We start from the raw sequence: 25,956 nt of genomic DNA, 5'->3' as shown, positions 1-25,956 counted from the left end.
TTTTCTTTTTTAATTTTTTTTTTTTTTTTTTTTTTTTTTAAATTGGTCAAGTGTGACCTCATTATTCAACCAGCAAGGGACGTCATAAAAATCAACTATAACCGAATTTAAAGGGACAATTCAGTGAGGCTTGTATGACATAAATATATTGTTCTACATTCCTTATGAAATATATATTAAGAAAAACTGAAAATGTCCACGACATTGTAAGTATTTTGATTGATACTGTTGAAATTCCAAATCATAGATCAATATAATTAAGCAGGTACAACATGTATGCTGTACCTATACCCGAACCAAAGTCACACACGTTAAACAAATGAAATACATAACCACTGAGGAGTTGATGTAATTAGTTTGAGACAAGAACATGCATATGATAAGGTAAACACACTACTGTAAGAGCGATTTGAGCAGTAATAGACAAAAATTCTTTACTTTCTTAAAGGGTTCGGCATACAAGTCGTCCGACCACTATGTGTAATGGTGGACAGTAAGCGAGTGTGAACATTTCACTACAATGGTATTTTCAAGCATATCACAGTAAAACCAACCAAATTAATTTTGATACACGTGCAAATTCTAATGTACTCTAAGACTGAATTGTCCATTTAAGTTATACCGTATAAATATAGTCAAAATAGAGAATAAAGAATCTCTGTTTGTTCATTCTTTTAGTTAATCAGCTAATGGTGTACTGTGCAGCTTTTAATGCACATTGTTTTTCGATAAATCGACCACTCCCTGAGTACTACGACACTATTAATGATAAACTTTAAAAATGCCGACAAATGGTATTTTTCTCCATTAATAACTTGAGCAGATATATATATACACACGATTCAACACCAATTATTATTCAAATGATGAGTATCGTTTATGCTCTAACGGCAATGCTTATTTAAGACATAACTCTAAGGTAATCTTACACTAAGAAGTATGTGTTATATATTCATATCATTTTCATAACATTAAGAGTAAATATTTTACAATTATAGCATTTTGATGAGGTCGATGCATGTTTTTAGTGACCAAAGAAAAATTATCGACCGAGGACGTAGTCCGAGGTTGATATTTTCTTTGGTCAATAAAAGCATGCATCGACCGAATTCAAAATGCTACAATTGTTTTATTATTTGAATAAGTTTTTCTTGACAAGCAATATATATAAAGACATACAACAATCTAGTGTATACATCTGCATTTGTATTTCATGATATATTACCAGACATTGAATGAGTAAATATCAAAATTAATCACACCAATGATACGAGGATTAAGATACAGTTTTCCTATTAATCCTGATTTCCATATACATGTACAGTAGAAGATGACGAATGCATCATCATACTGTAGTTTTCATAGTTCTTAATGTCCGAAAAACGGCATGTACAGCTTATATTAAGGGCGCAGCCCTTCGTGCTAAGGGCACGAAGTGCGAAGACTACTAAGGTAACAGATGCACGAAAATATAAGAAAAAATACAATCTTCAAAATTCAATCCTACACACTGACAGCTTCAGTTTGCGTTGCCATTTTTTCATACATATGGGGAGGTTGCGCGTTGCTCCAGTACTGCTCTCCCCTGTAAATATGTTTAACTTATGCAAATGCATAACAGGAGTAAATAAACATTTTTTTTATTATTTTTCAAATAATAATAATAACGCTTTGAAAATTATAAGCTATGGAATGCAGTCAAAATATCCACCAAGGCGAAGATGAGTACAAGGAATCATGACGTCACATTAAGTCAACAAATGGCGCGAAATCATAGGATTCGCATACGCGGCACTCCATGACTTGAATGGACACAGAGAAATACGAATCTTTGAGTTCATTTCTTTGAGTTTATGCTAGACAATTATTACATCATATACTTCTATAGTTTAAAGTCCGTCCTTTTATTTCTAAATTATGTCTTCTACATGAAATAGAAAATATAATATAAAAGTAGAGCTTCGCTCTTCCCATGCCGTGCATGATTCATATTAAAACATCTGGCTGCGCCCTTTAAGGCCTTGCCTTTAGTCGTATTACTGTCTAAATAAAAGCACCGTGTATCATAATTACATCTTTGCATTTGTAGCTCCAACGGTGTGTAAAATGTTTCATTTCTCATCAATACTACCGGCAGAGACGCAAACCCGTCTATCTATCATTCGCTGCGTTTGACAAAAATGTGTTACCAACAAAATCGGCATCTTAGAAACGCTTAATCTATTAACGTTATAATGCATGTAGTATTCAAACGCTTAAATGACTACGACGCTTTCATACACTGAATCGGGAAATCCCTATCTATTTATAGACAGATCGGTCAATCAACTTTTTTCAATCATCTTTTATCAGTCGATCATTGTTTTATAGGGGGTCACGTAGGGTACCGACGTCCAATGAGATTGGCGGAAAAACCAAGAAAAATAATAATTTGTAGCGGATTCTCACAAAAGTTTGGAAACAAAATTTATTTCATAACCCGATGAAATTCAAAAATAGTGACTTCAATGCTTATAATTAACTTTCCAGACTAATCTATAAAATGAAAATACGTTTATACGTACGATTCCATTGATTTTTTCCAAGGAATTATTTTTTCCAAATCAATACGCAACGTCAATGTTCCTATTGTGACGTCACGATAACGTCGGGTTTCAGCGCCATTCTCGGTTTTTTTTTTCATCGTGGAATGAAAAAAATGAATAGGCCAATCAGAAAGCCAGAAACAAAGAGAAAATTAACTATTCAAATTTATCTTTAAGTTCAATCCAACACGTGTATGCATTTTAGATGGGACAAGCTGTAATGATTAATAATTATTACTAAAACTAGTTCAATTATTATTATCAGAACCAACATATATCTATCAATATGAAACACATGTATCAAACACTACTTAGGAACACAAATATTTACTTTTAATATGTTTTATTGAAAATGGTAAATGTTATTCATACTTTTAACTCTTTTAAAGGTTGACTGTCACTGGCTACTGACGTGAAAATAATATTCCGTATATATGTAAAATGACAATGTTATTTAGAAAAGCATTCAATTGAGATTAAAAACCGGAAGTTCAAAGATTTCAGAAACTTTTTATGCAACTTTCAGATAAGATGAAATGTATTCTACATCGGGACCACAAATCCATTTAACATGGTGGTATGAACGTTGTAGTCAAAATTCATTTAATGTTGTAATGATAACAAAATAATTTTAGCTAAAGATGCTCCACCGCTGACAAATGGTATTTTTTCACTATCAAAACAGGAGCAGACGATTAAGTATTTTCTTCAGTTACAAAAGTTACTTACTTTACACCATTACCACCATTGAAAAGTTTGAGCTTCTTATTTTACTTCAAGTTAAAAATATGAAAAATAATTAATTGCATCCCAAAAAAAATCCCTGGCACTATGTCCTTTATGGAATGAAGTACTGATTACGCATACATCAAAGGCAAAATGAATTATTTTATATTATTTTTGGTGTATATAGATACACGATTAAACACCAATTATAGATCGAAAGGATGAGATTATAGATAGAAAGGATAAGTGTCTTTTTGGTCCGTCGGCGGTTGAGCATCTTTAACAATTCAGTTGTTACAGTAAATCTATAAAATATTAATACATTTGTGATACGTCCATGTAGAAGTTACGGTAGACACCATAATGTCATTCCAAATCGTTCTTGTTGTCACACATACATGTACGTAGTATACATCATCTTACAAACGTTTTCAGTGCTTCTAATTCAAAGATTTTTAATCATTCTTCAAAAAGTCTTGTTTAGTGACCATTATTCATATATCTTATAAACGTTAGAGATTTGTTATGTTTTGAATTCATAAGCATTTACACATACAATGTACATACGTTGTATGTTTAAATGACATTAACGTTACTTATCTAATTACGTTTTGGATTCCGTTACATCTAATCAGTTAACTCCCTTCGACCGAAACCGCTCAAACCCGACATAGTTTCGGAGAAGTATCTGAATTCCCCTACCGTCCTGAAATTTTTTTTTTATAATAAAACAATATGAGTAATAAATTCAGTAATAGTCTATGTTTGGTCTAACATAGGCTTTTTCTCAGGTTCAGAAACTGAAACTGCGGGTATAACGGTTTCATTGTTTTCTGAGATCTTAGAGTTTTCCCATTTAGCTATACGCCGGAGTGGGAAACAGATCAGCCCAGCCAAACTTAACGTGACCCCGGAAAGATAGAACGTGATGTTGTAATCTCCTGTCTCGTCTGCTAACGCACCTGAAAGACAACAAAAATGGTGTCAAATGAGGATGTTCACAATGCACTGACTTCAAAACACTGCAACTAAAGTCACTTTAATTAAACATAGATCAAGATCAGAGTTATGTATATCGTCAACCAACTTTCTTTCGTATCCGATTTATTTGTTGTAAGTATACGATTAACATGTTGTAAGTATACGACGATTAACATGTTGTAAGTAAATTCGCGAAAGTTGATCTCCGCGAATTCACATTTACATCATTGATTCCGATAGGAAGTTCCGGACAAATTTTAATTTAATTAAAATGTTTTCTTTGCGATTTTTTTTTAAAATGGAAATCGTGAAACTTAGTAACCACGAAAAGAAAACTTGATTTAGAGTAGTATTTTTTTTTCCTGAATATATTGATACAAAAACAAACGAACAAACCCGAAATAAGTACCTACATGTATTATCTCCTAACAGTGCTGAGACTATAGACCTTAGGAATGACTAGACTACTAACTACATATCTACCAGACAATCAACCATTATTCTACAGGTATTCTTCACACATCGCAGCTAAAGCGAGCTCGTTACGACATATTACTGTACCTGCTTTTATCGAGTATATGATAACACAAAAGTTCAAGAAGACTTGTGGTAATGCAAAAATGTATGTGATTTTGATTGGCGTAGCTTGGTGGGTTCGGTTAAATACAAGTGGATACAAGGGATAACTATATTGTATATGATAATATAACATTCGTCCTGTACCTGCTATAGGCGAGCCTATGAATGACGACAGGCCCTGACACAGGGTGACCAGTCCGAAGGCATTGGTCAGTCTCTCGATGCCCATTAGTTCCACCATGATGATTGACCGCAGTGACACGAATGAGGCTGTAACATGATTACTAGCGGATATTATCTTTAGGGAAAAAAAGAATTGTAAACTATAAAGGCATCAGTATTGTTATATATATGTTTGAGTCTTAGATTCTTTGAGTCTTTTTATTTTATGGAATCTTCCTATGTAGTTCATTCATAGTTTATGCTTACCGTACGATACAATATTCAATCTCTTAGATTTAGATTTAAAACAACCCTCTACAAATCATCGGAGAGGTAAGTATAAAATATCGTCATAGAGCTTTATGTCTCTATCGTAATTCAAAGGATAGATAAATAATTCATACTGAAATGTTTTTCATTTTCTGAAGAATTAATTATAAAGAGCATGAATTTCAATTCAGTTAGCAAATAAGGAATAATGTATATTGTGTTATAAAAATGCTATATATTTTGTTTATTTTAAAATATATAAATTCAAAATACAGAATTTCAAATGTCACTCACCTATAGCTGCTCCGAATAAAACGGAATAAAGCGCCAAGATGGCGTAGATTTTGTAGAAAGGAACAAAACACGTAATTAATCCGCCCATCAGAAGCGCCACATTATTGATGAGGAGACAATCGGCCCATGGTTGGTCAGACACCCAGCCAACCACAAGCCGTGTTACAGTGTTGGAAATGCCTATGATTGATATGAGAAGAGCGCCTTCGCCAATGGAGAGGTTGAGATCACGGGCTAAGGCAGGTAAGAAATTAAATGGAATGAAAAATCCTGAAAAAGAGAACCAAAATCATACGCCATTGTATAAATATTGACTTGTAAATAAGTGTACATACATAAATTAACATCGCATAGAGGTATAGACTACTTCATTTAATGATTCCTTTATTTATTGATCTAATGCTTTCCTAAACATCCATCAAAGTTCCGAAAACACAGATTTAAAGGGACCTTCTATAAGACATTAAAGAATCTCCACAGCTGACAAATGGTATTTTTCTCCATCAAAAACAACCGTAGACGAATGAGCATTTTTTCAGCCACAAAAGTCATTTATTTTACACTATTACAAGCATTGAAATGTTTGAGCTTCTTATTTTACTTCATTATGAAAATTTTAAATATAATTGATTGCGTCTCGAAATACATCTATGGCAATATGCCATATATATTTTTCTATCGGTTAATTTGACAAGTTTACATGAGTAAACATCAATCATTGTTCAAATAGGAATATCGTTAACACTTTGTCGGCGTTGGAGCATCTTTAATAAGGTACAATGACATTTTTATGTACCAAGTATGGAAAACTACCAATTATTCCCATGAAATGAAATTTTACCCTTTAATATTGGCAAAGATTATCCATTTTGAAAACACATCTCTCGTGATTATTTGTACAATGTCATATCATTTGACTGCGTACATATGCATTGTCCAAATACAAAAGTTACTGTAATCGCTCGATCTCTCAAATTCCTAATTCACAGTGATAAAAAGCAGTTTGTAATTATATGATGGAGAGTATCAAAATTGTAAGAACGAAAACTAGATGTGATTTACAAAATTGCATTGCTGAAATACTTACCAAACATACAAAGAAAACATGACACACCATATACAATAAATGTCGGACTAGCGAGTAAGGAAAAGTCGAACGTCTCTCGGAATAAAACACAAAATCTCGTCCAACAGGAGAGTTTAATTGTGTCTGGTATATCCTCGTTACTACTTCTAGTCATTTGAGCGACATAGTCACTGTCACTTTTAGCTGCCTTTCGTTCTGGAATGTGTTCCAAACTTCCACTGTAAAATATATCTTTCCGGACTAAAGGACTTAGATGATTCTTGTGTGCATGTCTTTGTTTTGGACTTCCGGATCCAGTGCCCAGTAATGACATATCTTGACTGAACGCCAGTCGTGCCGCGCAGTCGAGTCCATTTTTATCGCACTTTAGTTCAACAGAACGACACCTATATATAGGGTTTAGCTCTAAATCATTTTGCTTAATAACTTTATTTCCATTTTCCTGGAAAGTAAAGGAATCTTTTTCAGTTTTGATATCACATAATGATGTCTGCTCACACTCAACACTGTCACAAACAGCTTCCTCTAAAGGGCGATAAAATGAAGCAAAGATGGCGCCGTTAAAGACAATACCGGAAATGATCCACATTGCTCCTTGCCATCCATAGATTTCTAAAAGGAACACACACAAAGGCGCAAACACAAACCCGCCTATTCCAGAACCACAAACTGCTATTCCTGTCGCGAAGGCTCGTCTCTTGTCAAAATAGTATCCAACCATCACGATGGCGGGAAGATAGATCAGTCCGAATCCAGAACCTGCAATACGATTGGTTAAAGCAAAGGTTTATTGATATATAATTAGCTAAACATTTCATATAATAAAATTGTATATCGAAATGGAAAATTTTTCATTAAATGATACATAGATTTGTAATCATCTAATTGTACTGAATGAAAAAAGTAGTTCATTGATAAACATTGTTATTCAATAATATCTGCTCTTAGAATTTAAAATTTCAAAACACAAGAATTGGAATTTTTTCAAAAACTACATTACTAAGAGCCATCATATTGGCAGGCAAAGTTGCTGACTTTAAAGAAATCGTGACATCCCTACTACCAACCCCACATATGCATCGAAAAATGTTCAAAAGGGGAAACATTTTCTAAATGTAAAATATTGATTCATACAGTTATTTTCAATACAATTATAGTACATAAGTAGTAACCATAAATTAAAATTACGGACGTACCCAAACACCCCAACAATGGTTCATGTAGCAGTTTGCTCAATATGCATCATAAGCCTTATATTCAAATTTTCATTTGTTTCTTGCAATACCTTAATTTCAACTAATCGGTAACCTTCATTTTGTTACTAAGGCAAGCAATGATTTAGGAAAATTTGAATGTTATTTGGTATCTTTTTAACCCACTGTGAAACAATAATCACCGAAATCTTAAAACAGGAAATAAATTATGTATGTCTTGGTGGCCATCTTGCAATTCCAAAACCCACACCCTTCTCTCTATGGAGTATGTGTATAATGAAGATATGAAAAATCCTGATTTGAAAATTGTTGTTAAACTGTGATTAACCTAATCCCCTTTGAACAACTGGGCCTAGATTTTAATTAACAATTAATTAAAGTTGCTTTCAGTAGAGATTAAAAATATACAAAATACATCTATAGAGTAAAACATGTTTATAAATAACATGCTTACAACAAATTTATGGTTATAAAGTAGTAATTGTAGTTGTTATTCCCGTCAAAGCTCCCATGAGATATCTATAATGTGTGAATACTTGATTTTGTTGGATCCTGGGGTTTCGTACAGGTTGATAAATATCAACAGCTATTCATGCTAATTTAACATGAACTGCTTATTCAAAGTTCATAAAATTTATCTCAAGACCTATTTCGATTTATACTTTATACCCCTATTAACTTTTATCTATATGTAGTCAAACTTTAATTGTACTCGAAGATTCGCTAAATGATGTCTTTTACACTGCACTATACACTACTGAGCAGTAATTTAAATCTTTGCATAACTTAAGCTTATATTTTGGCAATTTATATTCATGAGATTCTTAAACGTAACTTATTTGTTTCAATTCACCTTCTTACACTAGAGAAAATTAATGCAAAGACATGCGTACAAATGAAAGTTACATCGTTATCACGATGGCAAAATTTTCTCGTTTGGGTTTCTTAATAATTTTTTAATGGGAATATACTGCGTTGTCTTTTTCATGCAGATATTGAACAACAAAAATACAACTTGCGGGTGGTCATGTATCAGTTATCTTGTTCATCATATACCCCACCTATTTTAATAAACCGTTGTTGATGAATTATCCTGCTTCGGTTGGTAAACAGACTATCCACATTATCGGTGGGGTACACCAAGGTTATCGCTTATGAAAAATTATTGTTTATTTATAAATAAATGTAAAACTGGCATTCTCGATGGCAAAAGAGAGTTCATTGACTTCAGATAATATACCAAATGTTTTCCATATTTTCCCCGTGACAATGTGCAGATTTCGTTATCTGAAGTTTCTTCATAAACTAACAAACACAGGTTATTGACTGATAAACCTACTTTGTTGTCGATAAACGTCACTGTTACGGTAGAGTTTCGATAATGTGGGTTTATTAAAAGGATCCCCAAAAAGGATCGCCTTAACCTACTCTATCACCAATAAACCAACTTTATAGATGAAAAATTATGTTCATTGACGTGTGATAAGAACTGTTTTACACATTGTATGCATTAATATTCTTCCTAATCTAATTAGAATTTTAGACTCCTCCACGACGATGCTTTGCTTTACATACGTTTCTTTGAGCATCGCAGTGGAGCGATTTAATTTTAATTAGTTTGTATTCTTTGGAAATTTACCTCCAACGACTCCATACAGGAGAATCATGATGTCCAGATTTGGAGAGAATGTTGACAGGAACAATCCGATACTGGATACAAACGCTCCACTGATGGCGATCCTGCGGCATCCGAACTTGTTCACCAACGCTCCCGCCACTGGCCCTTTAGGAGGAAAATTCAGTATGCACGTAATAAATTAATCATTAAAAAGCTATAAATTTACATGAAGTAATTTTGATTTCTGATTTAAGTTCTGATATATATTACATTTTCAGTCTATCGGTGTCATCTGCTTATTATCCTGATCCTGAACTTTCTTGTTTGTAAAATGAATGGAGGTAGCTCTGACATTTCGGAATATTTGCTCATGAGAGTATTCTGCCTTTTTACATTTAAAAAAAAACCTATACAATAAAATTCGTTCATAGTGCATTACAAATTCGGACCTGAAAATGCAATTCGTTATACAAATAGTGTGTTGTATAGATAGAGCTAAATGGAAATAATCCTTGTTACTAAGTAAGTTATATTTCAATTCATTTCCGACAGAAATAGAAAAAAATATCAACTTTTGAGAAACTTCATTTAATTCTTGGATAATATTATGTTCACAAATAATTAATCTTTCTTTTTTCAGAAAAAACATTGTATTGAAATATGTATGTGTGTATAAGTTCACACATATTTGTCTTGGCCTTACCTAGAGATAGATATGCTCCATTCAGAACAGATCCAAGAATTTGTGTTTTTCCTTTACTTTCACCAAAATGTCTGAGGAATTCCGGGAAGAAGATTCCAAATGTAAAACAGACGCCATCTACTAAGAAACTGACCATAAAGGAGGAAAATGTGATGACCCATCCCCACCCTCCGTCGGGCGGGACCGGGGGCCGGGGAGGGGTCGTCCTCTTCTCACTCGAGGCATCTCCGTTCACCTTCCCGTTGGGCGCCATCTTTGTCTAAATACTCTCTAGCGGAAGAGCTGTTCAAATAAAATATGTAGTGAATTATTCGTATTCAGCAATGCATTATATATGTACATATGTCTTGACATCGATGAAATTATACACTATATCTAAATAATCAACAAATTATGAATAATACGGTTTGTAATAAAATATTCAGAATTAATCGCTGAAGTACAAAATAAAAGCATTTCGTTTTTAACAACTTCATTAATGTACCGGCGCGTTTACAGCAAAACATCCTGAGCCAATAGTATTATCGTTAGCCGAAAGCAATAGACAGTGCAAGCATTGTTGTAATAGGGGTACATAACCATCTTACACGTTTGTGTACCTCCTGTAAATGAGTATCTTGGATATATTGTATCGATCTCTATTGTAATACTACTTTTACAAGTACATTTTCTTCAATATTCAAGACGAGAGAATAGTGTCGGCTTCAAGTGAAGAAATGGAACTTGCGAATAAGAGGGAGCAAGAAACTCTACTCCAATGTTGATATATTTACGACAATGTTAACCTTATTTAAGTTTTCATAGTATTCAATAAATTGTGTCTATCGTCCAATTTAAAAATTCGCCTGAAAGATCAATCCCCCTGGGAGATATTCACGCTGTCCGACATAATAACTCGACTTAATGTTGTAGCTCAAAAGACTTCTAGACATATTCGTTGTCAACTATATTGAAAATTTTGTGTACATATGTAACATTCTAGTGACTTTAGGCGGTTGTAGATTTTTTTAATAATGGCATCGACATTTGATACTAAGTCTTTAATTAAATTATACTTTCCTACATCTGTATGTTGGTTTTCTCCTCAATTTTTGTTTTCAATTTCAATTAAACAAAATGTTATTTCAATTAAATTGAAAACTTCTGGTTTTTGTTTTGATACACCTGGGGCATGTTTTTCTTAATTTCATCCTGGAACGTGAAAATTATTTCTCAAATGCCTCGAGGGATCATCCTTATTTTTACTCGGGTCAGCAATGGAGGTTTTCTACCACGAGTAAGAGGTATATACATAATATAAGTACATCCTTGTCTACGGAGCAAACACTTATTTATTTAACGCGCCCCATAGAATATATTCTTAGAGGAATTGCTCCATACAAGCATGGTTAACATAAAAACGAAATCCAATCCCTATATGGGGCCTACTTATAGATTCAGATGTCGTTTCCGTCGATACCAACTAAACTAAACCCACGTTTCAGAGAACACTTTATTAATCGTTTACATACATCATACTAGAAAACAACTTAATTATAATGACATCCTGATCATTTCTACGCTATGATTAGCTACTTATTTTCCTTACCCGGCAAAATCTGTACCAAAACTGAGATACATTGTAATCGATCTCAAATGGGATATGAAATCCCACCGGCACCTGCTATACATACCTGTAATTCACAGATTTTCAATGGGCATTTTATCTGAACTGGAGCACTCATTATTACGGTGTAACATGCATTTAGCTTAATAATACGACACATTATAATACAAAGCAATACAATATACTGCGACGATTTTCGTTGTGTGATAGTCCGTACGTATGTATGTGTTTGATAGTTGCCGATCGTAATAATACTTTAACAATGGTATATGCCAATACAAACTGTGTCCCGGAACTAGTGACCTGACGGGAAACAACAAGATAATTACCACATTGATAAATTAGACTACAAGAAGTTGATAAGACTCCGTGTAACTTATATATGTATTTCCTCTCAAATCACCGAGTTCCTTAAAGATACCAACCCTTACCACCACTACAACCTCAACCTTAAAAATCAATACAACATCCAACTCACTCACTACTACTCAAACCCTACCCCCCCTCTATACACTCTCCTCTCCCACAATCAAATCAAAATAAACCTCCCACTCCTCACCCCCCACCCCCCCCGCCCCACCCCCCCCACCCCCCCCCTACCCCCCCCCCCCCCCCCCCCCCCCCCCACCTCCGCATGTGTCCCCCACCCGCAACACCCCCCCCCTACATTCGAGAGAAAACTAAGTAGATATCTATGGGAATAGTTATTCGGTTTCCCCACGTCGGTCTATGAGCTGCAGGTCAGAATCTTAGAAGCATGAGCACAACATCCTCGACCACTCGCCGTAGTAGTAAACAGAATAAACATGGCTATCCGTAGATAGTTTGAACACAAAAAGGTAGATCGCCAAAACAACAAACCTGACTCGACAGCTAAAATGCGTAAGCAGAAAGACAAAGGAGTCAGCACGACAGTCCTCCAGACGCAGACTGATCTCGGTAAACATTTTCCGACGCACTGGAAGGAGTGTATGAAGACACACTATGTATATCAGTGAGAGAGATACAGTTGGCAGAACGGAGCACGCCGGGACGCAGACACGCGCACCCGACTACTAGTGACGGTACCTAGAGCCTACTACCACGGCCCTGCAGACTGCTCCTATCTCCCGCTGCCTGCGCAGCTGAGATGAAGTTACTTCTTATTTTAGATCACTTAAGTAACCCACATAGCTTTCCCACACACTTGCATTCTTTTTTAGTTAAATGCATGCTGGTAAACATAGAATGGTCACATGTTCTCATCCCTAGTTACACCAATCCGGAGAGAAAAGTTAACAGCTGGGGTAGAATTGCTGAGTCTTTGCGTGGGGCCTGCTTTAGGATGGTACATGAAGTGCTCCCTGTAGAGATTCTTAATATAGTTACACGTTGCTAGATCGCACTAGAGTGCACAGTATAGCAATGTAAACCGACTTGTGCAAGTGATCTCCAAGCAAAGATTATGTTTTCAATTAGAATCTATAAGTAGAGATGATAGACACTAGGAGATATCTCTCAGAAGAAGTCACAAGAAACAGAGCTTGATTTTTATATTGTAATTACTAGAAAAGACCTATTCCAGGACGAGAATACAAGAAAAGAAAGTACTAAAGAAGTCTAGCGTAGATTAGAAGTTAAAGAAGTATCAGCTAGACGTTTAGTAACTGTCAAGTTCATCACAGAGTTATCTGCAAATGTATATATTTATAGATAGTGTTTTAGTTGCTAGAATTTTTAGTTCTGTACATGTTCTGAGCTGTCAAATAAACGATATCATTGTATATAGTTTTTACATTGTACGCGTTAATTGGTCGGAATTGTATTGTATCATGTGTATAAGTTTTCTTGAGTATACACTCTTTTCATATGCTACACTCGTTCGTGGTTTTGTTAGTTCTCGTTTGGATCACTATTTGGAGGACACACGCTCAGTTTTATTTTCATGGTCATCAGATGAATAAAGGTGTATTTGTATATTGATTACAGACATGGTACCTGAGTTCATGTGTCATGAACCAAACTTGATACCTGAGGTAGAAATGTACTGCAAGACACATTGTAGATATCAAAGTTTATAATTATTCATGAATTTTTGTTTGGAACTATTGATGAATAGATATGTTGATATCTTTATTGAAACACAATATCTTGATTACATATCAAAATGGCACTCAGAATGACACACATTCACAAAACTTAATAAACATGTTTTCTCTAAAATAAAAAAAAAAAACCCTGTAGAATGAACCTACATTTATTCATTTATATATATTTAAAATTGATCATTTCAATTTTTGTCATATTCAACAGATATAAAAAAATTGTTGGTTCTTTTTTTCAGGCACCATGCATGCATAGTGACATGAATACAGAAAGTTCATCCCTTGGACCTGTATACAAGTGTATGTATATATATATACATACAATTAGCATCATATGAAGACTGAAGAATGTTGATATGAGTGCTCTTGAAAGTAAACTTTTCCAATATGGACCTAGAAGATCATGAACAGAACATTTAAACAGTATTAATTTATTAAATGTTCCTTTCAACTGTAAATCATTAAATAAAATTATGATGCAATACTTTTTCATTGTTTAAACTTTGTAGAAATATTTGTTTTTATATTAGTCCTCTAGATCAGTGATTATAATTCTTGCATCCATATGCCGGACCCATTTGTTTGTCAGGGCTTGTGAGATAGACTTTTCAATTACTTTTAAAATATAAGGATTTTTTTTACATATAGCAAATATAGATACCATTTGTCTTAGCATTTCTAAATTCTACTTTACAAGAGAGTAGGACTCAACATATAAATAAAACCATAAAAACTAGCAAGTTATCTGAAATGTTAAAAATCTTTTTGTCTGAACCAAATTTCACATTTATTGTCTATGTGTAACTTGTACATAGACCTTTTATGTATTAACATGTAGGTGTAACAGTGATTACAAACACATAGACTAAAATGTAGTATGTAGTACTATGTACATCTGTCTTTGATTTGAGTTCTAAACAAAAAAGTGGTACCTATTGGGAAGTCGTGACTTGGGCGGAGGGTGAAATACAGAAGAAATAGCTACACATGGAAAAAAGAAAGATATACAGTACCATATGGATTCAAAGTTGCTCCAAAATCAATGAGACTAAATAACCAAAAAAAAGCCATGTAAACCCCAAATATGCAATGACCAGATCAATGATAAAGCACCCTTCCACTTCCAGTTATCTGTAGCTATTTCTTCTATATTTTCAACCCCCCACTCAAGTTACAACTTCCCAACCTCATGATTCTTCTGTCTTTTAGCCCCCCCCACCCCCACCCCCAACACACACATACCTGATTGATTGTCATGTTATTTCAGGTTCCTATTCAGGTATTATTCCTAAAAACCAAAAAGGGTATACACACTGTGTACTCTCAAAGGAGGGGAACCACTTCATTCAAAAATGGAATTTACAATTTCATCTTAATTTTGAAATTTTCAATTTAATTATTAATTACTGGACTATTAAAACAGTATAGAACCCCTCGGCTACAGACAAAGTACTGTGGTACACATTTCTCTTAATTAATTACTTTTCTTCAACTCAATCATCTTTTTCTTCAGAGCACAAAAAAGAACAGGAAACAACAGAAAAGGAAAGTAAACATACATGTAGGCCTATATATGTTTTCTGGAAATATATATGATGTGTTAATTCTCACAGCATAGGCCTACATGAATGTGAAGAATTAAATATTATCAATGTTTGAGAGAATTTCCTAGTTGTAATTCTATAGCAGCTATATGGAATGTACGTTTACATATATACATTGTACGATACATATACATCATAAAAGTTTCTTTTCCTTCCAGCTGGACATTCATGTCATCTCTCTCCAGAACTCAAATATTGTTTACAAAAAAAAAAAAAAAAATAGATAATTAAATCTCTGCAAAAAACTACACGAATAATTGAACACATATATTTGTACTTAAAATATCTATGTATGAGCTAATTTATTCTCACATCTTTGACAGCTACATGTATGGACGTTCTATGGAACGTTTTCGTGTGGTTTTAAATGGGAAATTATGTTACGATTATTTGTACTTAACCTTCATGATTCGGTTGATGTAAAATACGACGAATGCGATGCTGCAATAATTGCCCCTTGCCGGGGCCCCATCTCTGCATCGGCCGAATATTTGTGTCGATTTCCATGTACAAGATGCTTTTATCGAAAAATGCTTACAAAGCATTGTCATTAATGTAAGAATACTTCATTTGCATCAAATGTATCATCTCAAAACAACAATTTGCATACCGCATTAGTGGTTTATCACACGAAACGAAACCGACACGACTGAGAAACACATGTCCATGTTGACATTTCCACGCAGCCTCGTTTTCAAAGAGTTTGGCGAATTTATATTTAGAACTGTGCTAAATTTACACGGGGCTTCCCCAAAATTTCAATGGTCAAAACTGGACACCGTAAGCAGAACTTGACCATCATTATGGTATACAATGACTTTTGGAAGGCCAAAGAACGCATTTAGACTGGTTTCCTTTGCCCGACTATTCACTTTAAGTACATGTAGGATGGCTGTCGTCCGTCACGTCACATAAAAGATAAAATAGATCGGGTCGTCTTGTGCTGGGTTACCACTTGAGTGAAGAAACAACACAGTTGTAAAGTTCCAATCCAAACAGAATATATACGTGTACAGAATACAAAAGTATCACATCCAGTCTCTCATCCAGACTCGGGCTCTCTTCAGACTCGCTCATCCTCTCATACGCACTCTCTTTTATACCACTCATCATTTTAAAGGTAGGTTTCGCCCAACCAAATAAATATGTTTTTGTAAAATCCGATAATCGGAAGGAAAGATGAAAAAAAAATATTAAAAATACCTCAATTTAAATTCTTTATGGGTTTGAGATTGAACAAATGTGTCTTGAAAACAAAATTGAAGGAAATCCTCAGTGATAAATCTACATTTGTACGTGCGCATCCCGAGTCCTGGACTCACAGAATTTTAAAAGGACCCATAAAATTTCTGGGAATGGGTATCTATAACACTGTGGGACCCATTGTTTTCACAAAAACCATTGCAAAGGACCCACGAAAAATAATCGTAGATTGGACACTGAATCCTTGATTTATTACGGTGTCCGTCAGACGAAATAGTATGCAAATGAAGCTGAGATGGATTGTGTTGTCGAAGTTTCGCGCATGCGCCTTGTTACGCACTAAATGTAAACAAAATGGCTGAACGAAACTGAGAGATAAAAAAAATATCTGAATTGGCAACAAAGTGGAGGAAATTATAATGGAATCGGTAGCACCCTAGGATATCTATATGGAATTAAATTCAGAGATGGCATGAAGCAATAGAAGAAACAGAAGCCACATCTCAAGCGGAACTTGCCCGGATCTGTTGGGACTCGTGTAACGGCGTTACACGTGGTGAGTTCATGCAGCCGCAGACTAACTACATATGAGGTGTGTTCCAAAATTATTGTTACTTTGGTGATTTCTCTTTGATAGAAGTAATTCTGATCATTTTACTTTGCCCTGTCCCTCGAAGTACTCCCCCTCTGCATTTATGCATCGTTTCAACCGATCGATCCACTTTTGGAAACAGTTTTCGTACTCTTGAATTGGTATACTCATAAGATACTGGTAAATGGCAGAGCCAAGGGCATTTCTTGATTTATATTTTGTTCCAGACAGGTGAAATTTTAGTTTAGGGAACAAGAAAAAGTCACAGGGGGGCCAAGTCTGGTGAATATGCAGGATGGGGGAGGACAGGCCCTAATTTCAATTACGTTTTCAACTCTCTCGCCAACCTTATTTGTATAGAGTGTAACGAGTGCGCTACAAAACAATGTACACAGCACCAAAGTCAGTGTAATTGTGAGCGAGATATTTACCTATATCACGCTTCAGATATCACGCTATCGCAACGAGGTAGTTTTAAGCCCATTTAGCACGATTTCCACGAGATATTGCGCAAGTAACATTAATTTCGGAACATCCCTCGTATAAGTTTGGTGTACTAAGCTAGCGAGTAGCGAGCGTATGTAAGTAATATATAGGGATTGGATTTCGTTTTTATGTTAACCATGCTTGTATGGAGCGATTCCTCTAAGAATATATTCAATATGGGGCGGTAACGCGCCCCATAGAATATATTCTTAGAGGAATTGCTCCATACAAGCATGGTTAACATAAAAACGAAATCCAATCCCTATATTTACACTCACACGACTTTTTATTTATATTTTATGCAATAAAATCGTCATTTGAAAGTGACGTAATTATTCAATAAAAGTCGGTCAAAAGTGGGAGGAGCTTACTCATTTGAACAGCGAATGATGACGCTGCACGTAAGGTAGAATTATTCATCCGCGACGACAAAAAAAAAGTTCAATATTTTAGTGTAAAATAAACATGACAAACAAAGTAAATTTCAGAGATAATTTTATTTAATCAGATCAGAACTTTAAGTAGGTATTAAATTTTGCAAAAAGTTCATATATAGCGTAATAACATAAAAACTATTTGTTCTCGGCCACATGTGTGAACTCGGTGACCGTTATTGTGCAGCGAGGCGAGGCTGACGCACGCTCACACAGTGGAGTTTTCCGAAGTTGTCAAAACACCAGTGTTCAAGTAGCTAAATTTGTTTGAGATTGTCGTCTGACTTGACGATATTACATCCTTCGGAGCCATGTGATTATATAATCTACGCTTATATCCATCGCCATCTAGGCTATAGATGGAACAACTTCACTTGTGTTCGATGGATACAATGTATTTGTGGTGACGCGTAACTGTCAACACGTGGATCACTAGCGGTGCATGTTTTATTATACACATGATTAAATTCTCAAAGAACAAAGACAAGAGGATATGTTTATAACTGACCTCTATCAGAAGGTCTCACGCCCGTCCACCCAAAAGACTCGATCGTATGACGAACACAGACACAGAGGTAATGTTTACATTTGACACCCATCATTTTTAACAAAAATGAAAGCACGTCGCCCCGGTCGGGATATTTTTTCGTTTCTTTATACAATTGTTAATTTAAAAATTGTTTGAATCATATATAAATATAAAACATGTATTTATTGTTTACATTTTTCAAAATTCTATGAAAAACAACAATATACACGTAATGTTGCATCAACATGTAAACATAGCCATGTGTTTGTTTAAAAAAAGTAGTCCTTTTACGTTGCATAGAACATTTTCTTACGCAAGTTCAAAGTTCAATGTTACCATGCAGTTATGGTAAACAAAATCGGCTTGTATTAGCGTATAGTGACCAAGCATAGCAAGTGTAAATATAAGATATTTAAATACTATTTAAATCTCTGGTAATATGAAGTGTTTTAGATTATATGATATGTATAAACAGTACATCGCACTTCGATTTGTTGTTTTTGTTTTTCAACTAAACATGCCGTGGCAAACTGTCACTGCCATCTGACTTTTTCTTTGTTGCACGTTTCCGTTTGTTACAGTGGCCTCTTTTTGGAAAAAAATACGTCGTACTCTATGTAAAGTTGGACTTCGCTCTATTTTTAGAGGAGTATTTTCCTGGTCAAGCTAGGCAACTGACCACCCATATTGTTCGCTGTATGCATCGAAAATGATCTGAAGATTATATCTATGTACAGGATAAATTTCAATTTCGTAGTCTTTATATTCATTGGGCGAAACCTACCTTTAAGGTTCTCACGAGAACAGAAAACATCTCTAACAAACTCCTAATTGACAGGAGTTTGGGCACCCTGTTGACACATTTTGGCACCCTATTGACACATTCTGGTCACCCTATAATTCGAAATCGGGCACAAGAGTCATCAAGATAATCACTAAACCAACACAACATTTATTAATTAATTATTTATCATAAAGCCCCTGACTCCGACATATAAACACTGGCAAGCATGGGCGTACATGGGCACTGAAGTAAGTACTACTATTCGAGTTACGCCCCCTTGGTCCTATATCAAATACACATTACACTAAAATGATGGAATGAGGTATAGAATTAAAATACCGTATGTATTCACACACATGCATACACAATAGACGTTGAATGTGTACATTGTACACTTTAACATGAATATGTAGCTACATCTTTCAGAAAGTCATCGTCTGGTATCAGGGCCAGATGAAACACAATACAAGACATACATTATGTACATGTAAATGCTGTGGATACATATTTATGTACATGTAATTATCAGGAAACCGTATATATATCAATGACATTATATGGTAAACTATTTTATTTACTTGGTAAACACCCTCTTACCGTTGGTTGAGAATTGAATTACATCACACTGGACATTGAATACTATATACATACATGTAACACGGTCACTACACGCGGTCACTACGGTCACTACACACGGTCAATACAAACATGGTATACATGTTGAGTGGTAATTCATTCCGATCAGCTGTTCGACTACTACACACTCCATGAATTGATCAGTTGTTCGGTCAATTTCTTTAGCAGATGCTGTGACGTCATGGAGGTCCACTGCGGGATATTTACGGAGAAAACATTTTCTTTGTTGTTCATGCTTGGACACTGATCGCTAATCGTTAAACATCACCACTACCCAAATCAATTATTATGCAACATACAATGTAAAAATAATGTTTACACATGTGTATAGATTTAAGTAAACCAATGGGCATAGCGGAATTATCAAAAGCAGTATTATACTAGAAAATAGAGAAAACAAAAATTTTGCCAGAGAGCTCGAGTAAAATTGTTGTAATAAAATTGGCGAAATGAAGTTCTCATTTATAAAATTAAAAAAGATCAAAATTCCTTCTGGTAGTTCTGAATATACAATCAACAAAATCGAATATCTATACACGCGTGTGTATTGTGTTTGAGTTGTACTTTCCGTTCGCCTTTTATATACAGAGTAATTATACAATAGGACAGGTCATGATCAGTACATACATATTGTGAAGAGGAAAGAATCCGGAACTGTAGTTTCTGAAGTCGACGATCAGGCCATAAAATGTGGGGCTAATGCTCCGTGTTGATTTTGAACTCGTCATATATACACGTACATGTAAAATCTTAAGCCAAGAAGCAAAATGTCAGACACATTAACCACTAGATCATCTTAGCCAGAAGTTTAGGGCTCGTGGCAGAATATCAGAACGCATCTTAAGTATAATACATCTTCTTTGTATTTTGTGCTACCGCAGCATAAAAGACGAGAGGACCGCTCGGCCACCGCGGACACGTGGTTTTGTCTAAAATTAAATAGACGAAATGTAGAATTCAGGACACCTCATTCCGTCCACTCGGCCATCATGTATAATTGCATCATGCATTTATATTTAATTATCTTATAGATCATTTGTTTGTCTAGAATTTCTAATAGAATATCCAACTCCATTTTATTTGTTATGTCTCATTTTCATCTGACGCAAATCTCATTAGGTCAGATTTTTTGCATGCATTCTTGTTTTTCACCCTTCAATGTAACCGACGTGTAGTACAGTTACAGTTACTGTACCTGACATATCTAGCCAAAGGATTAATATGAGCATGTCATCGTGCTCGAACCATAACACGTTCAGACGTATATATAACGTAGATATTTCCCCGAGACAAGGTCAAAGTTAAGGTCAAGATTTTTGGCCTGGTTATCTGCACGGTGTAAACAGATATATGTAGTGTATAGTCTGAGCCCCGTACTTGATTAATGTGACCTGCCCTCTATCACTCACAGGGACCTGATGGAAAGTTACAGTATATTCGAATATTCTAGTCAGTGTCACAGGGACCTGGGGATTACTGGCAACCCCAATGTATTACAAAGTGCATCGCGATGTTTGGTTTGATTTGATTAGTTTAACGTATCATTAACAGAGCGTGCCATGCTTCGATGTTGGAGGAAAGTCGGAATACCAGGAGAAAAGCCGCCGACCAGCGGTCAGTACCTGGCGAGATCTGTCATGTTCCAGGAACTTGTAGCTTTAGTATATTATCACAAAAATTCTTCATTGTAGATATACGACCGTGTGCATGTATAATGTAAGTTCGGGGCGACGGTTGGTGTATTTTTCAGGTGAAATCTGGCTTTGTTTTACCACTAAAACATGTTGCATCATACCTAGCAGATCCGACAACAACTGTTCAATATTAATACACTATAAAACACAAACGCAAACCTTATCTCTACATGTATCGTGGCGATAACCCGTTTTAATTATTTATTCACCGTAAAGTTCTTTGATTTATATACACAAAAAAATCCAAGTGCAATTTATTGCCGTGGATTTATTGATATTGATACACGTACTTCGCGATCTCCTCGATACGTACTTCGCGATCTCCTCGATACACACAGACAGGGCTTTGATTGCTTTGTTATATTTGTCATAACACACATCATCAGATCCCTGTGGCATCATTAACACTTTTGCACCTCTTAATTATCATTATCGACAAATCGTTAAAGCTACTCAACATCACTGATTTATATAAATATATTAATAATGATTGTATACTGTAGATGTACTATGTGCATGCGTGTGTGTTTCATATAATGTATATTCAACCGATTGATCTGATTATTGTTAAACATGCATATTTCTATACACACATTAAGTAAACATACTCCTAACATTTCTCCACAGCATGTTAAGCGATTTAGCAGATGTTCACATATTTTCACAATTTGTTATCGATCTTATCGACAATAGGTTGTCAGAAATCCGTGAAATTAATCCTATTTACGTTTGTCCGCCGATCGACATTAGTCAGCACAGCTGGCCCTAAATCGAGCGAAAACATCGCTTTACATGTGTGATTTCTGCTCACATTCGCTCCATTCTGCTTATCTAACTCCAAGCTATGTAATGGAATACTTCAAATTTTGTAAAGTGGTGTTTTAGAATTGTATAGATTTTTCATTTTTGAACAAGAGAAAAGGTAATATTCTATATGTAGCAATTTTTTCACGTGTTGCATGAATTATATACCTCCGAATGAACATATTGAAATATATCTTTTTCTCAACATGGATCCATGTAAATTTCGTGTTACCTACATATATTACTTTGATCTTGAAGGTAAACGAATTAAGATATCTTTTCATTGCAGTTCGTTTTCATTCGTCGTCCACAATAAATGCACTATAAAGTCGAACAAATGTGACCGCATGCTTAATTTGAAAATTGCTATTGAAGGTTTTTTTTTATCGCAATGTGAATCAGAGCTGGTATTTGAACAAACAATAAACGAATATTTGCTTTATGTTCACATAAAATCGGGGAAAACAACATGTGGACTAGGAGGTCATATATCACGTAAGATCCGACATTTAAATGTCAATGTGGGGAATTGTCCATTATCGGGAACTTGAAAAAGATACCATTAGTGCATGTGCACTCTACATGTTCATTGTTCCCGTAACCATATGCGCATGCATAATATCATTTACATTATCATACATACTAAAGGTAATCCTGGGTAAAACGACAGATTTATGATGTTAGACAGTCATGAGGAAACAGCAAAACATCGTCCCACGAACACCCATCACACCACCACTTCGATTCCATACCAGAGTCACTCTCCTTAGTTTCACGACATGCATTAGCCCATTCTATGTGAACATCTTTCTATCTTTTGGGGGTTTGATACGAACAGAAAGATATCCAGCCTTCCCATTTTCCGGTGGGTAGAGACAAACTTCTAGAGAATACATTTTTGTTCGTATTAAGTCTTTGCGTATTACGGATTTAGCTCCCCTGTGGGTAAGACGTCATCATTTTTCGAGCGTAATTTACGTCGTTTTCTATGAAAAGTATGACGTTACGCTCACAAAAACATTTGGCCTAATGTATGCTCGGATTTTCTGCAAATACATTTGGTTAATTAGCATTTCAATAAGATTTAATTTGTAGATATAAAGAATCAATAATCATATTGTGACCCAAGATTGCCCCGATGTTGAGTTCTTCAGGGTGGCGTCTCAAAGCCATTGTTGTTGTACCGTAATGAACCTGCATCAAATTCTGTTTTTAACATTTTTAATCAAACTTACTTAATATTTTACAGGAAAATAATGACCTTTGATTTTGTCAGCATATCTATAATTGATATTAAAATATTTATGTAAACCTACATTGTCAGGAAATATAGTTATATAAGCTAGTATGAGAAAGATCAACATCGATGACCCAGAGGTTACTATCGCTGTCTAGGATGGGGAAAGCTCTCCGGTCTTTTTTCAAGCACACACTTATGCTTGACCTTTTATCCCTTTCATTCTTTTCAATCAAAAGTTCGAATACAGTTTTATATTTATATTTTGAATGAAAGTCAATTTAACGATAGAGGTAATAAATCGATTTCACGCGGTCATTTAATAAATCTTTATCAAAAAGCTGAATTGAAGTAGATAAGTTTGACCGCTGGTGTTATCCATGGGGGTCTGGATTCTAGAGGGCATTCACATTTCACTGTCCACATTCCACTCTAGTAGTTGATGATATGAATATTGCCACTATCAAATTTCATCTGAATTGACCACAGTCGGACATTCAAGTGGTTAGGTAGAGGGGGGGGGGTTTCTGACTGATGACACATTTTATAATAATATATTCAAATACACATTTGTTTAAAGATTTACAAGCTAGGGTTAATATACGTCAACTTTAAATATAAATGATATTTTACTCATGTAATAAACCGATAAACGGTCTAAGTATATGAACACATACACAATAAACCTAATTCTTACGTCCCTGTAGCGAGATAAATCTGGAATGCAACCAAAATAAGCACACATTGACATTGTAACTGTGATTAAGATAGGCACACAGAAGCAATCTGGGACAGCGTGAATAATGATCGACAATTTGAAATGAATAATAATGTCAAAAGAAGGAGGCCATCGTTAGAAATGAGTCTACTGCGTGAACGCACGTGTTCTAGAGATTTTAACGAAATTACATATGTAATAAGTTTACTTCTAAGAAAAATGACTCGGTGACCGTTTTTAAAATTAATCAGCCTGTTTGTAGTGGTACACGTGTGTAAGCAAACGGGAGATCCCATGAGAGCACAACATTATAATTACTACTAGCATGGCAGTCCGGTGGGGATTCCCTGCAATATCATCTCGGTTGTGACGTCACACAAACAAATCAGCTGATTTATGTGAATATATAAAATACAGGGTTTATGGTGAAATATACACGTACCTTTCACCGTGAAATCCCGTTAGTTCCAAAATGTAGCCGTATATACTCCTTCAACCAAAGCCATCCTTTCCAAACCGATCACTTTAGCTTTAATGTCGTCTGCTTGAACACCGCGAACAAACCAATGGCTTAGGCCGGTACACCGGCATATCATTCACGAGCGGAGAACAATGCCCAGAAAGTCCTTGCCCTCCTCAACAGGATGCACTGTTCAGTGTACGCGATATGTGACACACGTACGCGTCAGTGTTAGAATGCTTATTGAAAGAAGTAACTTCAGCGTGCTGCTTAATAATTCAAATTGCCAAGGTCGCCGTATCTCAAAGCAATGTACTATGATTTTCTGGGGCCCACGAGAGGGGATCGATGAATGGCGCGATTATGTTTTCACCATCTTATCAAGAAGTGACGTCAAAGTGCGTATAGAAAACGTAAATAATGTCAAGGTCATACATGATAGGGTATTAAAGCTCTTGAGTTTGAGAATCAATATTGTTTACAATAGTCCTACGATATCGCGCCGTACAAATAACAATATAGTCAATAACAACATTTCATCACAGGGACGTTGGAATCGGTATGATGTACACAAATATTATATAAAGGCCACCACCTTTTCTGAGCAAAATTAAAGGTTTCTTAAAGATGCTCCACCGCCGACAGAGCATACATAATACTCATCATTTGAACAGTAACTGGTATATATTTGTCTTGTTAACACAAAAAATAATATCAAATAATTTATTTTGCCTTTTGGTGCATACATAATCAGTACTTCATTTCGTATATGACACACTGCCACGGAATTTTTTTCGGAATGCAATTAATTATTTTTAATACTTTATCTTGGAGAAAAATTACAGCGATACCGCTTATTATTTAGC

General features: G+C 35.2%; 1 protein-coding gene across 3 annotated transcripts; it reads right to left on the bottom strand.

Annotated features, from left to right (window-relative positions):
• On the bottom strand, positions 1 to 25,406 carry LOC138317693 (monocarboxylate transporter 9-like). 3 transcript variants are annotated; one of them, XM_069259536.1, is made up of 8 exons: positions 16,386 to 16,613; positions 12,155 to 12,235; positions 10,220 to 10,501; positions 9,538 to 9,681; positions 6,685 to 7,443; positions 5,598 to 5,867; positions 5,016 to 5,141; positions 1 to 4,273 (listed from the first exon to the last, which is right to left on the bottom strand). In XM_069259536.1, exons 3-8 carry the CDS (start codon positions 10,470 to 10,472, stop codon positions 4,071 to 4,073), a joined length of 1,755 nt encoding a protein of 584 aa, XP_069115637.1. In that variant the 5' UTR covers positions 10,473 to 10,501; positions 12,155 to 12,235; positions 16,386 to 16,613; the 3' UTR covers positions 1 to 4,070. The 3 variants fall into 3 exon arrangements, with proteins under 3 accessions (XP_069115637.1, XP_069115634.1, XP_069115636.1); XM_069259533.1 differs by lacking the exons at positions 12,155 to 12,235; positions 16,386 to 16,613 and adding an exon at positions 25,073 to 25,406; XM_069259535.1 differs by lacking the exons at positions 12,155 to 12,235; positions 16,386 to 16,613 and adding an exon at positions 20,139 to 20,329.
• Positions 25,407 to 25,956: the final 550 nt, after the last annotated feature.

This window comes from Argopecten irradians, chromosome 3 (genome assembly GCF_041381155.1).
Source record: "Argopecten irradians isolate NY chromosome 3, Ai_NY, whole genome shotgun sequence".
In the NCBI taxonomy this organism is placed as follows: Eukaryota; Metazoa; Mollusca; class Bivalvia; order Pectinida; family Pectinidae; genus Argopecten; species Argopecten irradians.
The sequence above is the reverse complement of the archived record's forward strand: the minus strand, read 5'-3'. Positions and strand labels throughout refer to the sequence as shown.